The sequence below is a fragment of the Eumetopias jubatus genome, unplaced genomic scaffold, assembly GCF_037043125.1.
Source record: "Eumetopias jubatus isolate StellerSeaLion01/CBP00866 unplaced genomic scaffold, mEumJub1_p1.0 scaffold_9, whole genome shotgun sequence".
Classification (NCBI taxonomy): domain Eukaryota; kingdom Metazoa; phylum Chordata; class Mammalia; order Carnivora; family Otariidae; genus Eumetopias; species Eumetopias jubatus.
In genome coordinates this window covers 115,002,101-115,017,905 of record NW_028274815.1, presented here as the reverse complement: position 1 = coordinate 115,017,905, position 15,805 = coordinate 115,002,101, and the positions used below count along the sequence as shown (strand labels likewise).

The window sequence follows — 15,805 nt, the reverse complement described above, 5'->3', positions numbered from 1 at the left end:
TTTTAGATAAACTCAAGGGCTCCTACAACAAGCTGAGGAATAAGGAAATCTAGCATTTGCCGTGGAGTGTCTGCACACCTGCACCTCTCCTATTCTGGGCAGCATAGGAACTATGGAGGCGAGGTTAGAGCGAAGAAGACAAGAAGAGAAGGGGGCACTGACAAAACTCAGTGAGGGACACTCTACAGGTTCAAAGAACCATGCTGGGCCCTTGGAAACATTCGGACGGCCTGAACATGGAATGAAACTGAGGGAACAGGGGACTGGTTGACAAAAAGCAACCAGCATTCCCTTTCTGATACAAGCAATCCCTCATCCAAATCATTCTCAGTGATCAGGGTTTTTTCCTTGATGACTATCTTTCCAAAATACTTCATGACTGGCTCTCAAAAACAGGGAGACTATGGAATGGAAAGGAACCCTGAAACAACCTATCAACCGTGACTCAAAGTTACCCTCCCCTTACCGCACAAGAGCCAGGCAAAGGCTTGTTTCACTGTCAGGGCGGGGCAGGGCTACAATGCTGACAAAACTCAGCCACTTCGTAGGCAACCAGCACATTAATAGTGTAGGACCTCAGAGCATTGCTCTCTCGAGAAAAACCTATTCCTACCCTTCAAGGCTTGGGTTTCATAGAAGATTCTAGTCAGCTTGATGCTCTGCTCATAAGAGGTAACAATAGGAGGGATCATGCACCAGTGTTAAAGGCTACTGGGATGCTGCTTAGGCCTCAGAAAATACAAGGGGTCTAAGGAACCTCACTTTCGCCAGGACTCCAATTCCCCGGCAACAGGCCTTCTCCAGGGACATGGTGTCTGCAGCTCATTCTGTCTGGTCTCATACTGAAAACGGAGACCTGGTTTTCTAAACATCAATGTGAAACATGATGCAACCATCTACATACTTGGAGAGAAGTCGTACACAGCTCCCAGAGGAAAACTAGCTATGAATGAATAAAAGTTTGCCTACAAATCACAGTTAAGTGTCCTGCACTTAGCACTTTCTGCTGTGGAAAAGCACTTTATCCAGGATAAGAAAAATGGCAGGCAGCTTACAAAGCTGAAATTCTTCACAGGGATTTTTAATGAGACAGTATCATTGTAATTAATTATATATAATTTACATTTGTTTAACTCTCTTCCAAATGCTTCTTTTAAAAAGATAATTTCATGAAAAAAAAAAAAGATAGAACATGAATGCAGCACAGAGCGTCAGTTCTGTGGTCAGAAAGATCTGGGTTCAAAACCCGGCTCTGTAATGCATAAAGCTGGGCTCCACGGGCAGTCTCCTTGTTTGTAAGAGAAGCATACGCACACTCCCTTGAGAGCTACGCTCACATCCAGGGTCTGGCACAGAATCAGTATCTGAGAGCTATTTTTACAGTGGGCCTGGGTCCTACTACTCCAGTTTACAAATGAGGAACTAGAACATTAAGGGACTCGTCCAAAATCACGGCTCAGAGCACACTGAAGCCTCTTCAAGCCCAGTCTTGACTATCCACAACAGCTCCCTGTCTGATCTGGAGCCAGATCATACATGTACCATTCATCTACACATGAAAAGAGATCTAGGGGGCGCCTGGGTGGCTCAGTTGGTTAAGCGACTGCCTTCGGCTCAGGTCATGATCCTGGAGTCCCGGGATCGAGTCCCGCATCGGGCTCCCTGCTCAGCAGGGAGTCTGCTTCTCCCTCTGACCCTCCGTCCTCTCATGCTCGCTCGCTCGCTCTCTCTCAAATAAATAAATAAAATTTAAAAAAAAAAAAAAGAGATCTAGGGACACCCGGATGGCTCAGGCAGTTAGCATCCAACTCTTGATTTTGGCTCAGGTCATGATTTCAGTATTGTAAGATACAGCCCAGCATGGAGTCTGCTCAAGATTCTCTCTCCCTCTCCCTTTGCCCCTCCCCCACCCATAACTGCACGCTCTATCCCTTTCTCTTCTAAAAATAAATAAATCTTTAAAAAAAGAGAGATCTAATTTTCTAATTAAGTGAAATATATTTCAGAGTATATTTAAGGAAAGAGGTAAATTTTAGGGAGAAATTGCTGGTGAAAAAGCCGGCTCAAATGAAAACTGGGATGACCTCATCCCCACATTAGTCACAAATCACAGGGCAAAAAAGTGCTTTAAGAGCCTCAAACAAATGGGGATGTGGTGATGGGACTGAGGGAACAAACAAAAACTGGGGAGAAGGCAGCACAGATCTAAGGCTAACAACCTGTGCCTTCAACTAACCTGTCCCTGCTACAACTAAAGTAACTAGTGAGAAATTAGCATGACTCATGAGCACCATCTTTTCACTATACAACTTCGTATGGAGCCTCCCCCTGACCATCTGCAAAATGGAGATTAAACCTCAGAGGATGTAACAAGATGAGCAAATGAAACTAAGAGCAAGACTTGGATCCAACTATGAAATAAGGAAGTACAGAAGCTGAATTCATTTTATTTTTAAAAATCACGTAAATGAAAACAGAAATTTTACTTTTTAAAATTTATTTATTGAGAGAGAGCATGCACAAGCAGGGGGAGGGGTAGAAGGAGAGAGAGAGAGAGACTCTCAAGCAGACTCCACACTGAGCACAGAGCCCAACGGAGGGCTCATTCCCATGACCCTGAGATCCTGACATGAGATGAAATCACGAGTCAGACATGCAATCAACTGAGCCACCCAGGCACCCTGAAGGCAGTAATTTTAAACCAATCTAAATGGGGGCACCTGGCTGGCTCAGTCAGTGGAGTATGCGCTCTTGATCTCAGGGTTGCAAGTTCAAGCCCCACGTTGGATGTAGAGATTAATTAAAAATAAAATCATAAATAAATCCAAATGGCAATGGTAAAGGAAAAGTCTGAAGAGTGAGTAGGGCAAGGGGATTGAAGAACATCCGCTCTTGATTTGAACAAAGATTCAAGTCTCAATTCTGTTCTTGGCTGTATAACCCAGGACTTGTTACTCAGTTTCTCTAGGCCGTTTCCTCATCTGTAAGCTGGGGTTAATAAACATCTCTACCTCATGGAAGCTATAGTGAGAACTGCATGAAGAGATATTGGAAAAGCATTTACATGACCCTGGCACATTAAGTGTTCAATTAAATGACCGTTGTTGTTACACCCAGGAATAATTCTAATTCTCTCCCACAAATAAGATAAGAATTGAAGTAGCAGCAAGATATACATCTCATCCTTCTGGCATATTCTTAACCCCACCTTATCTGTGGTAGACCCAGTTTTGGTAATCCCAACACAATCCATACCATGTGAGGACAGTCAAGGGCAGTCACTAGAACCCCCAAAGGTGAGACAGGAAGTCTTTAGAGGAAGTATAAACAAATAACATCTTCATGAAAAATAATTACCAAGAGTGTAGAGTTCATACTCTTTGATCTAGTAATTCCATTTCTAGAAATCACTATGGAAAAATCAGAAACCACCTAAATGTTCCCAAATCAGGAAGATATTAAACAACTCCAGCATATCCACAGAAATAGCAAACAGCCATTAAAAAGAAGTTATTTTTATGATAGTGAATGACACTAAAGAATATCCACAATATAGTTACGTGAAAAAAGCTGGGATATAGGGCGCCTGGGTGGCTCAGTTGGTTAAGCGACTGCCTTCAGCTCAGGTCATGATCCTGGAGTCCCGGGATCAAGTCCCACATCGGGCTCCCTGCTCGGCAGGGAGTCTGCTTCTCCCTCTGACCCTCTTCCCTCTCGTGCTCTCTCTCTCAAATGAATAAATAAAATCTTTAAAGCAAAAAGAAAAAAAAAGAAAGGCTGGGATATACACAAATATATATGTGCACAGAAAAGTGAAAGAAAATATCCCAACAGCGGCTTTCTCTGAATAAAGGAACTACCAACATTTATTTTCTTCTTTCTAGTTCTTTAAATGTCAATTAGTATACACAGAGGAAAAAAAAAAAACCAGCATGTTTCTATCCTTGTTTTAAATCATTACCTCTCCATAAAATCCTTATTAAACAACAGTTCAATAAAATTGTGGCTGAAATGGCGTTTGCCTGACTTTGGTCTTGTGCTGCCTGGGAATAAGACATGCCACTGATAAAACCAATATAAAGCTAGAACAGTTACAACTGTCATCTTCAAAGAGAATATTTCAAATCTGGATGCACAGGAGTGCAGACAGAGAAGCTGGGCTAAGTGGAGGCGACAGAATGTAAAGATGGTAGCACAGAAACACACTCTCTCGCAGCACAGTTCCTTCCAGAAGTGGAACTGGGGTGGGCTGAAAGGAAGAAACAGGGCAGCCTGACACAGAACCTGAACCTGTGGCCTCTGCAGTCAGATACAGGCCTGTCCATTCCTGAAGGACCTGCAGGCTTCCCTGGAAAAATGGTCTCGTGGATTTCTCTTACCTGAGCACAACTGTTCAATCTTCGTCAGATTCAGCTGCAGAGACTCATTGATCCAGGCCAGCATGTCATGTCGACTTAGGTTATCACTGGTGACTGATGTTGAATATACGTTCACTGCCATCTTCTACAGCATGTGAGGAAAAGAGAAGGGCTTACATTATTAGGCATGCAAGAGAGATTAAGCATTTCCTGAAGAGTCAGTCACCCAGAGCAGACCTGTAGTAGACTCAATTTTTAAGCCTCGCCTTCTTCCCCAAGAGGCCAAATCAGACACTAGGATTCCAGCAATGAAGTTGGATTGCTACACATAAGCATAACCCTAAATGAATTGCCCAACACCTGCCAGCCTAAAAGTCAGGCCCCATTCTAATGTGATTAGTATTAAATTTTAAGGAACCAGAGACACTAAGTAAAGAGATGATTAAATGCTCTATGAAGGGGGCGCCTGGGTGGCTCAGTCAGTCAGGCATCTGCCTTCAGCTCAGGTCATGAGCCCAGGGTCCTGGGATAGATGGAGCCCCATATAGGGCTCCTTGCTCAGCAGAGAGCTGGCTTCTCCCTCTGCCCCTCCCCCCGCTCATGCTCTCTCTCACTCTCGCTCTCTCTCACACTCTCTCCTAAATAAAATCTTAAAAAAAATAAAAATAAATTCTCTATGAAAGAGGCTGATTTACAAACAACGTTCTCTGTTCAGAAAACTTATCCATTAATATTAAAATGTTCACAGCAGTTTCCTTCAGATGGTGGGAACTCTTTATAGTTTTCTATAAACTATAGTTTTCCTCTTTATAGTTTTCATAATTTTCCAACTTTTCTTTAAAGACTATACCCAGGAGCGCCTGGGTGGCTCAGTTGATAAGCGTCTGCCTTTGGCTCAGGTCATGATCCCAGGGTCCTGGAATCGAGCCCACATCGGGCTCCCTGCTCCGTGGGAAGCCTGCTGCTCCCTCTCCCACTCCCCCTGCTTGTGTTCCCTCTCTCACTGTGTCTCTCTCTGCCAAATAAAGAAATAAAATCTTTTAAAAAAACAAATAAAAAGATAAAGACTATGCCCATTTTTTAATAAACAAAATAGTAAATAAACTTCTCCAAAAACCTACATACTACAAATGTGGTGGGAAATGACCTTACAGTGAAGGGTCCTTCGTACTAATACTCTCCTGAACCACCTGAGGACAGGAAGACATCTGAAGAGCTTCACAGATACTTGTCATTTACCCTGACAACTCCCCAAAAGGGTCACCTCATTCTCCTCATTTTACAGATGAGGAAAGAGAGGCTCAATCTAGAAGCCCTGGGAACTGGTAGCCAAACCTGCCCAGCCCCGTCAGCCACATTCTTTCCCTGCTACTAGAAAATGCTGCCCCTCACAGTTCTGCTAGGCTTTCAAATTCAACAACAAACACAAAGAAACACAGTAACTTAAAATGGTATTAAACATGAACAAATGTTTACCAAGCACTGTTCTAAGGCCAAGGAAACAGGTAAGCAAGAAAGACAAGTTGTCTGTCCACAGGTAGTTCATGTTCTAGTAGTGGAAGTCTAACACAGACCAAATACACAAACAAATGTCATTTCATATCAACCATTTAGGAAATGGGGGTGGTGGGGAATGTGGTAAGGGAAAGTCTCTCTGAGGTGACATTTGAGCTTAACAATCAGAAGGAAACAGTCACATGGAGATGTGAAAGGTGGTTGTAACCCAATAACCAAGAGGGAGAGCAGGAACAGAAGTGCGAAAAAAAGCGAAGAAGCCAGATCATGTTAGGACTCGGCAGGCCATGGTAAGGAGTTTCAATTTTATTCTGTAATTGCTAAGGAATCCATTGTGGGGATTTAAACAGGGTAGAATCACACCCTCCTTTAAGTTTGTGAAGGGGTTCAGGACACCCCCCTCCCAGAATGTGCCACTTTGGCAAGTGGATTATTTTGAGCTAAGGCACTTGAGACCCTGTTGAGCCGAAAAACTTTTGTCCCTCCCGTAACCACATAGAAGAATCTAAACTGGGGGGTTATTTCCCAGAATAAGGGGTATTAACAGAGATAAATTTTATCTGAGTGACCCATCTGTACGGTAGGGCAAACATCTAATTGCCAAACACCTGCTCTTATTGCCCTGTGAAATGCATTCCTTTCCTCTGAAATCCCAGACCTCTACCTGCTTCTCCTGAGAGTAACATATAGACCTCATTTTGCCTGTCTTTGGCATTCCCATCTATGTGGATTTCCCATATATACAGCTATTAAATTTTATTTTCTCCTGTTAATCTGTCTCGTGTCAATTTGATTCTCAGTCCAGCTAGAAGAACCTTGGAGCAGACAGGAATTCTTGCTCCCCAACATATGAAAAAGATCACCCGACTGCTGGTAGAGGACTGTGGGAAAGGAAAACTCAAGCAATGAGGGAAGGGCAGGTTGATCCAGACCTAATGAAATCCCTGGTCAATTACCATGAGGACACACAACTAACTATAAAGCACCAGATTTTATAGTGACCTTGACATAATTTCCCTCATTTCCTGAGACAACAATATTACCAATGGAGAGTAAAAACTCAGAGCAAATTTGGAACCATCATGAGAGCCCATGATCTCTTGTGGCACTTCCTTCCATCCACCTAGTGCCTAGTGAGTTGGTCTTCCTATACCAGTCTCCTGCAAGCCTCATGAGTCATACAGCTACAGAATATGAGGGCTGGAAGAAACAGAGACCTACCCAACCAATCCCCTTTTTATAACTGGGGTGACTGAGAGCTGGCAAGATAAATAACTTATCAAGTCTGTGCCCTCACATCCCACATTCGCCCATCCTCCACAGCACTTGGCACAGTGCCTCGCACACAGTGAGCCCTCAGTAAATGCTATTTGTTTTCAGGTTGGCAAGACAGTGTCAAACACAGAAAACTGTGTCTATATAAACTTTTTTCAGAAAGAAAACCAACAACACTCTTACATTTTTAAACTCAGATGATAAAACCATTTTATACAAGAAGCCAATACAATTAAGTTCCTGACTCCACTGGGAAATTAATTCCTGTTCCCACAGCACTTCATTCAAACCTCCACGGTAGGCATTATCACACTGGATTGTCATTATCTCTCATTTCTGAATCATTCCCATACCAGATTTGCACCAGGAGGCAATTTGCTCTCTGAAAAGACCTGAGGATTTCAAGCCAAGAAGACCTGGGTTTGAGTGTGAGGCCATCACTCTTTTGCTGTATGACCCTGGGCAAGTTACTCAACTTCAGTACACCTTAAGTATCTCATGAGTTAATGCCACCTATCTAAAAATTACGAGGTGAGGTTTAAATGAGATAAGGTACATAAAATACTTGGCATGGCATGTGACAACATAACAGGTATTAAACAAACAAGATCCAGGCTAGGGATGGACCTAATCCCACTCATCCTCCTACCTCCACTGCCAAAAACAGTGCCCAAGACCTGCTACCATCTCTCATCCGGATCCACTGCAGCAGCCTTCAAATTAGTCTCACTGCTTTAATCTGTCCTTACACAGCAACCACAACAAATTTCCTGAATCACAAATCAGATCAAGTGTCTTCCCTATTTAAAATCCCTGAATGAATAAATAAAATGCATACTGTATGCAAAATACTATTACCAGGTACCAAGGAGAGACACATCCAAACAAAAAACAGTTCCAGGCTAAGCACTTGTAATCTATTTTGGCGACATTCATACATACACTGGGTAATGTATGGGTCATGCTACCATAAAATGTAAGCAGCTGGTTAAGCCACGTGTGTCTCCTGACCACACCCCAGCTCAGAAAACGTTAATGGCCTTTCATCATCATATAATCTAAAACGCTTTCATTAGCAGTGCATTAATACCTGGTCCCATGTGCTCCGCTAACTCTGCAGCCACTAAATACATGGGGTTAGGCACCCTGTGGATATGCAATAAACATCCACTGACTCAACCAATTAATTGGCTCTTCCAGGCAGTCAAAACAGAGTCTAGTTCTCAGAGCTACGGCTACAGCTAGCTACAGCTTACTCTTCCTCCATAAGGATTCCACTGCTTTGACCTCAACGCAAAACCCCACGACCACTGTGCAAGCCTCTCCTTTAAAAGGCTCCGTGATCCAGGTTTCAACTGCCTTGAAAAACCTCTCTTACCTCCCCAGGTATCTCTCCTCCTTCAGTTCTCCTAGCATGTTCTCAAACCCATTCTGATTGGATGCTGGCTGAGGTGCACCCTATTACTTTCCCAAAAGCACCATACTGAGCGCTATGGAAAAGGAGGGAGGGAGGGAGGTACTGCCAGAAAACAGCCATATGACCCTGAGTAAACACCTCACCTTTCTGGATCACAAATGGCTCACCTGTAAAAGATGAACAACATATTCTGCACAAGGTGGTGGTGAGGATTAAATGAGAATCTAAGTGAAAACACTTTAGTGAAAAGAACATCATGTCTTAAGCTTCTCTTTGTGCCAGAAACTGTTAGGGACTTTGACACACCACCACCAAGGGCAAATTGGTATAAAACACACTAGCTCTCAGGCAGGCAGCATAATACAGAGGTTAAAAGCCTGGACTCATGATCACAAATGCGGCTTCAGAAAACTCCTGGACAGCATAAAGTAAATCGCTTGACCTCTCGGAGTCTCAGTCCTTCATTTGTAAAATGAAGATAGGATCTCTTAGAGATAGTATGGTATTGAATGATACAATGCCACATTAAGCTCTTAACACAATGCCTGGCACACAGCAAGTGCCCAATTAGCAAAGAGTGCTATTATTATCTTACAGCACCCCAAGAGGGAAGTGAATGCCAGACTTGGTCTATGTTCCCTTCAATGGGCCTCAAGATCCTCATCCTCAAAATGGGGGAGAGGCCAAACTCTGTCCTGAAGCACCTCAGGGCAGTTGTGAAGCTGGGGCTGGAAAAGCACTGTTCATATCACCCTGTTATATTGTCTTCGTAGTAATTCTATGAAATTATCTTGTCCATGTATTCATTTTCTTAGTTCCTATCTGTCTCCCCATCACAATGCAGACACCTGGAGAGAGGCCTTTGCTCAGCACAGCGCCCAGCACTTAGGCGCTCAACAAATACCCAGTGAAGAAAGGAAACCATTGAGCTAGCTTACTTTCTGCCCGTGCTGTGGTAAGAGCTTTCCGCAGTCTTATCGTTGTCCCCGCTTTACAGACGAGGAAACTGAGGCCGAGAGGTTCAGGCACCTGCCCAAGATCGCACAGCAGGAAATGGAACCCAGGTCTGAATTCAAAACCGAACTCCCGACCATCAGGCGACACCGCCTCCTACAGTAAGGGTCCCCAGAACTCCCAGCAGGACTCACTTATAACCACACACACCCCCTACCCGGGCCCAACTAACCCGGAACCTCTCGCCACCGCTGTCCGGGTCCCACACCTAGGCCGCGGCCCAGAAGCCCCCACGCCGCCGAGGGGCAGCCCCCACTTCCGGCCTGAGGCCCCGCCCCTGGCAGAGCTGAGCGCGCGCCCCCAGCCCAGCCCGCGCGCGCCGGGTCACGGCCCCGCCCTTCCCCCCACCCGGCCCGATCTGCACTGCCGTGGGGAGCGGCCCAGGCACCGCCCGCAGGGCCCGCCGGCGCCTGCCCGGCCCGAGGCCCACCCGGCCGTTCCCCGGCCGCCGCCCCATGCCCGCTAGCCGCCTCACCGGCTCTCGGCGGGACCGCGTCCACGGCCTGCGCCCGGCTTCGGTTCCGTCTTCGTCTCGTTCAAACCGCCCGACCCCGCCCGCCCGCCCGCGCGATGACCTCACACGCACCCCCCCCCCGTTACGCGCCGACGTACAAGCTCGTCATTGCGCGCCGGCTCCTTTTATAGAGAGGGACTCAGCCGCACGCCGGGGGCGGGGCGCGGTCAGTGATCGACGGCTGAGGTGCCCAAGGGGCGGGGCGCCGGCTGCCGGATCGCTCAACCACGTGGTCTGACAAAGCCAATGAGAGCCCGCCACAGGCCGGGTGTGACTCCGCCTAGAAGGCGAGATTCAGTTACAAATTCTCCACCCCAGGAGCCAGAAGAATTGGTTTTCCAATGAATTTCTACAAAAATGGGTTATTTGATAAGAAAGATACTTGATAGGCGCTTTGAGGAAAGACTTAAAAGCCACCTCAGAGACACATTCTGTGACTACTCTGTAATGACCCTGTAATCTCTTCATCCGTTTATTTTCCTCTTAGTACCTGTGAAATCATCTTGTTTATTCGTTTATGCCTTTATTGTCTGCCTTTCCTTAAGTTCCACAGAAGCAAGAATCTTCTCAGTCCTGTGTCCCAGTGCCTGACTTGCTGAAAGAATGAATTAAACCCACTTATAGAAAAGGAAGGTGAGGCTCAGAGAGGTCAATTGACTTGCCCAGTATCACAGAAGCTGACCCAGGTTTTGAGCTGGGTTTTTGTCTAGATATCACTTATTCATGTGCTCCACAAATATTTATTTTTCCTGATCAATCGGGTCCTACGGGATTTGATAGTGAGCAAAAACCAGACATAGGCTCTGAGCTTTTGTGTGTGTGTGTGTGTTTTAAGTTAAGCTCTATGCCAAACGTCGGTCTCACCACCCTCTCACCACCCGAGATCAAAAGTCACATGCTTTACCAACTGAGCCACCCAAGCGCCCCTAGCCTCTGAGCTTTTTAAAAGTTTCCAGTCTAGGGGCGCCGGGGTGGCTCAGTCGTTAAGCGTCTGCCTTGGCTGGGGTCATGGTCCCGGGGTCCTGGGATCGAGCCCCACATCGGGCGCCCTGCTTAGCGAGAAGCCTGCTTCTCCCTCTCCCCCACTTGTGTTCCCTCTCTCGCTGTGTCTCTGTGAAATAAATAAATAAATAAAATCTTAAAAGAAAAAAAATGTTTCCAGTCTAGGGGGTGCCTGGCTGGCTCAATTGATACGGCCTGCAACTCTTGATCTCAGTGTTGTAAGTTCAAGCCCTATGTTGAGTGTAGAGATTACTTAAAAATAATAATCTTAAAAAATAATAAATTAAAAATAAATAAATAAACTTTCCTGTCTGGTAGGAGAGGCAGAGGACAAGACAAATAGCTCAAATCACTGTTTAATTACAAACCAGACTTAGTGCTAGGCAGGAGCCATGTGTGGCAAGGGTGACAGCACATACATTGAATGAAGTAGGGTCCTGGAAGCCTCCTTCTGGGTGAAGTCTTACCCAATTAGTTGCCAAAGTCTGCGGGGAGCTGGGGCAGGAACCATTTATCAACTAGTCTGGAGGCATTTTAATATTTTAACCACCAGAACTACTAGTTGTCTCCTCCGAATGCAGCACTCCAAGAGTACATCACAAGGAGCCCTGACCTCACCCGAGCAGTGTGGGAAGAATTCCCAGAGATGATGCTTGCCCTAAAAGATGAAATGTTAACCTAGCAAAAGATTTGAAGTAGGTAAGGGCGAACAAGAGGATACAGCAAAGAGCCCTGTGGTCAAATGATTATAGCAATAATGGTAATATTAGCATCATAGGGAGTTGATTGGAAGCATGGATAATTGAGCAAAAACATTCACAAGTGCTGTGGGGCATCATGAATTACCCCCACTTTATACATGAGGACATGAAGTTTTCAACAGGGTAAGTGAATTTCATAAGTAACAAAATTCAAACCCTAATTCTGCTAAGAGTTAGAATCACATAAGAAAAAAGCTCTTAGACCACTCCTAGCACATACTAGGTGCTCAGTAATGTTAGTGGTTTCTGAGTCCCTTTTGATCAATGTCAACATTTCATTAATGTCAATTAGTTGTCAGCATTACCTAAAGGCCACTTTGGTTGGGGGAGGGCATTAGTGTGGGGGATGAGACAAGTAGACAGCCAAGTCAAGAAGAGCCTAAGTGCAAGACTAGAGTTTGGACCTGATTCTGGGAACACAGGGCATCACCTAAGTTTTCTGAGCAAGAGCCTCCAAAATAAAACTCATTTCCCTCCCAGGATCTGCTCCCAAAGAGATGGGAAAGGGGCACGTAATCTGCTTAGAGTCTACTTTCCCCCCTCAGGACAGGGCAGCCAAGGTTATCTGGGTCAGATTAAGCCTTGACTGCAAAAGGCCGGAGAGTAATAAGAAAAAAAGTTTCTACCCAGAAGGAGAAATAGCTGTGGAGATTTTAATATGTGTCTTTAAGCAACTGTTTTAACATGGAGGTGATCTCATTATCACAGGTAGAAATTGTGAATCCCCTCTCCAAGTACAAAACAGAACAAAAACTATGACATCAAGGCCTAAGTTTTCCAAATGTATGACAAGTTTACGGGACGAAAAAATGGTCTTGGGAGGTCTCAGCTGCCTTAGGGACCTGACCAGCTCAAGGGGGAGACAACTACAAAAATAAATTCTAATACGGAGTGTTTTGTGCCGAGATAGATTCTATATCCACAGGGAAGGGGGACTCAGATTAGGGAATGGCTCCTAATCCTGCCTAGAATAGAGGTAAAGAAACCTTTCTGGAAGAGGTGCGAACTGGAGGACGAGTCTGGAAAGAAGGAGGCTGTTTCAGGCAGAGGACAGCATGTGCAAAGACTCAGAGTAAGCAATCATTAGCTCCAGTAATGCCAGCCTCTGTATCCTTTCTGCAATGCTGAGACCTCAGGATGAACCAAAGCTCATAGAGCACAGGTAGGTTATAAGGCCTGAAATACCAGGATTTATGCACAGCCCTCTTGGTATGTTTCACAGTTAAGTTTTAAAAAGAAAAAATAGGGCGCCTGGGTGGCTCAGTTGGTTAAGCGATTGCCTTTGGCTCAGGTCATGATCCTGGAGTCCCAGGATAGAGTCCTGCATCAGGCTCCCTGCTCAGCGGTAAGTCTGCTTCTCCCTCTGACCCTCCCCCCTCTCGTGTGCTCTCTCTCTCTTTCTCTCTCTCAAATAAAATCTTTTAAAAAAAAAATAAACAACCAAATGCAATGCGTGTTTCTGGAATGGATACCAGACCAGAAAATATATGTTTATTTATCTTCCTCGATAAAGACATTTTGCAGCAACTGGCAAAATCTAAATAAGGTCTATAGATTAGATAAGGAAGTAAATGAATGTTCATTTCCTGATTATTATGATATACTGTAGTCATGTTAAGAGAATGTTCTGGTTTTTAGGAAATACACACTGAAAGATTTAAGGGTAAAGAGACATCATCTCTGTAACTTACTCTCGAATGATTCAGAAAAAAACAATGTAGAGAGAGGATGACAAAACACACATTGCAAAATGTTAGCATTTGAGGAATCTGGGTGGTAGGTATTTAGGAATTCTTTGTACTATTCTTGCAACTTTTCTGTATATCTGAAATTTTACATGAAAATTTTAAGAAATCAATAAAGCTCAACAGAAGGAAGAAAGGAGAGAAGGCAGAAAGGAGGGAAGAAAGGGATAGAGGTGGTAGGCTGGAAGTAGGTACTTAGGGAAAGAAACAAGGAAGGTAGGCAAATTGTACTCCAGGCTGCAAAGGGCAGCAGATAATTTCAAGCTGCAGCAGAACACACACACACACACACACACACACACACACACACACACACACACACACACACACACACACACACACACACACACACACACACGAAAAATAAACAGATGCAGGTGGGACCAAGAAGAGATAGCAGACTACTTTGGCTTCACAGAACAGATTCCAACTCAAAACTCCTTTGCCTCTGGCTATGTGGCCTTGGGTTAGTTATGGGACCTCTCTGAGTCTTAGTTCCCTTCCGGGTAATCATGGTAATCAGGGCCTCACTTCGGGGTTGCTAGGAAGCTTCTCCAACAGTAACAACAAAGCAGCTGCCATTTACCCAATGTTTGCTACCCACAAGCACTCTCCCACATGCTTCACATGCCTGGAATCATTTGAGCCACAAACCAGCCTTAGAAGGTTGATTATTATCCTGTTTCACGCTTGGGCAAACTGAGGCACCTAGAGGATATGGAGCACCCCCAAGGTCACAAGTTAGGAGTGGGTGAAGACAGGGCAGACACCCAGTTGCACTGCAGTCATACCAGGTGCAGGCCTTGAACACAGTATCACTCAAGAAGTTGGCTGGAAAACCAGAGGGACTGAGGGCGGGTAAGAGACCTTGTCCTCCCCCTCCCCCCAACCAAACGGCTGTGGACCAGTCCCTGCAAGATCCCTTCCGCAGGCCTCTGGGGTGGCAGATGCCAAAGCCACCCCCATCCACTCTCCCTAACAAGGACCAAGGGGACCCCAACATGATGTGGGGGCCGGTGATGAACACACCAGATACTATTGTTGCTACAGTTGGCATCATCAGCCCAGCTACTGGGAAACCCCTGGGAGATTACACGGCCCTGCCCTTCCTTTTTGTTTTTTTTTTCTATTAAACATGAATAAATATTGTATGTCAACATCACTACCAGCCCCCAGGCATTAACACTGTATTGACTAATGGCTTTTGGTATCACAAAGCCATCCAGGACATGTGAGGGCTTCTACATGCACACATCATGCCCTTGAACCCTCCTAGCAGCCCTAGGAAGTAGGCAGGATTTATGGTCCTTACCTGTTAAGAGATGCAAATCTCCCCGGCTAAAGCCCCAGGCTACTTGGAAGATTGCTTCAGAAAAGGCCTACAAGGTCTAACCTCAGCCCCAAGATCAGAATGTTCACATACTCCCCTTGCCATTTGTGCCTGGGATCGTGGAGATCCAAACATAACCCCCATCTTTAGCTTAAACAGATAGTAGCCCCGACAGCCCCTCCAAAGCCAGCCCTCAGCCTGCCCCACAGACAGACTGAGCCAACCCAAGAGCCCCTCACCTGGTGGGATAGTCCACCTCCTCTCTTGGGGTTTTGAGACCCGGTCTGTTTATTTTGCTTCATCCTGTCCTGGTATTCGGTGCAGCACTGGATACAAGATGGCTTAATAGGGAAGCTGAGGCCCCCTGGGGCCGCAGCACCTCAGAGGAGCGCCAGCCCACTTGTTAATTGCCAACGGTCTCACCATGGCAATGCTTCTCATCCTCCACTCCAACATTTACCTTAATAAGGCACACAACTCTAGTCATGGAGGTGGCCAGGATTAGAGCCCTTCTTAACATTTGAAGGAACTGAGGGGCTCCTACAGTTGCCACATCCAATTGAACTCCAACTGATCCATTGCATGTGCATCCTTTCTCCACACCATTTTCCCTCCGCGTGCACCAGCTGACCAAAATGAACCTCTGGAGAGGCACGGAGATCTTCATTGGCTCCTGGTCCCTGACCAATAGCTAGATCTAGTGATGGGACTATGGCAGGATGGGCTGGGGGATTGGGACACCGGGCTAGCTGGCCCAGGTAAACTGCAGAGCAATGCGTACACGCTCCACCCCAAGAGCTGTGGCCACAGACAGTTAGGTTGGAATCATGGGGCCATTCCCAACCGGTCCTGTTACTGGACTGAAACAGGACAA

At 45.6% G+C, this 15,805-nt stretch overlaps 1 protein-coding gene across 3 annotated transcripts in view; it reads right to left on the bottom strand.

The window, feature by feature from the left end:
* Positions 1-10,133, bottom strand: part of MAPRE1 (microtubule associated protein RP/EB family member 1) — a 30,451-nt gene extending 20,318 nt beyond the window's left edge. Inside the window, exons 1-2 of one of the 3 annotated variants that reach the window (XM_028118729.2) lie at positions 10,055-10,133; positions 4,380-4,503 (exon numbers count right to left, since the gene is read on the bottom strand). In XM_028118729.2, coding sequence (XP_027974530.1) covers positions 4,380-4,500 — 121 coding nt within the window. In that variant the 5' untranslated portion in view covers positions 4,501-4,503; positions 10,055-10,133. Of the gene's footprint in view, positions 1-4,379; positions 4,504-9,503; positions 9,728-9,751; positions 9,836-10,054 lie in introns of those variants that run through there. The other 2 variants (XM_028118731.2, XM_028118730.2) reach the window with 2 other exon arrangements.
* Positions 10,134-15,805: the final 5,672 nt, after the last annotated feature.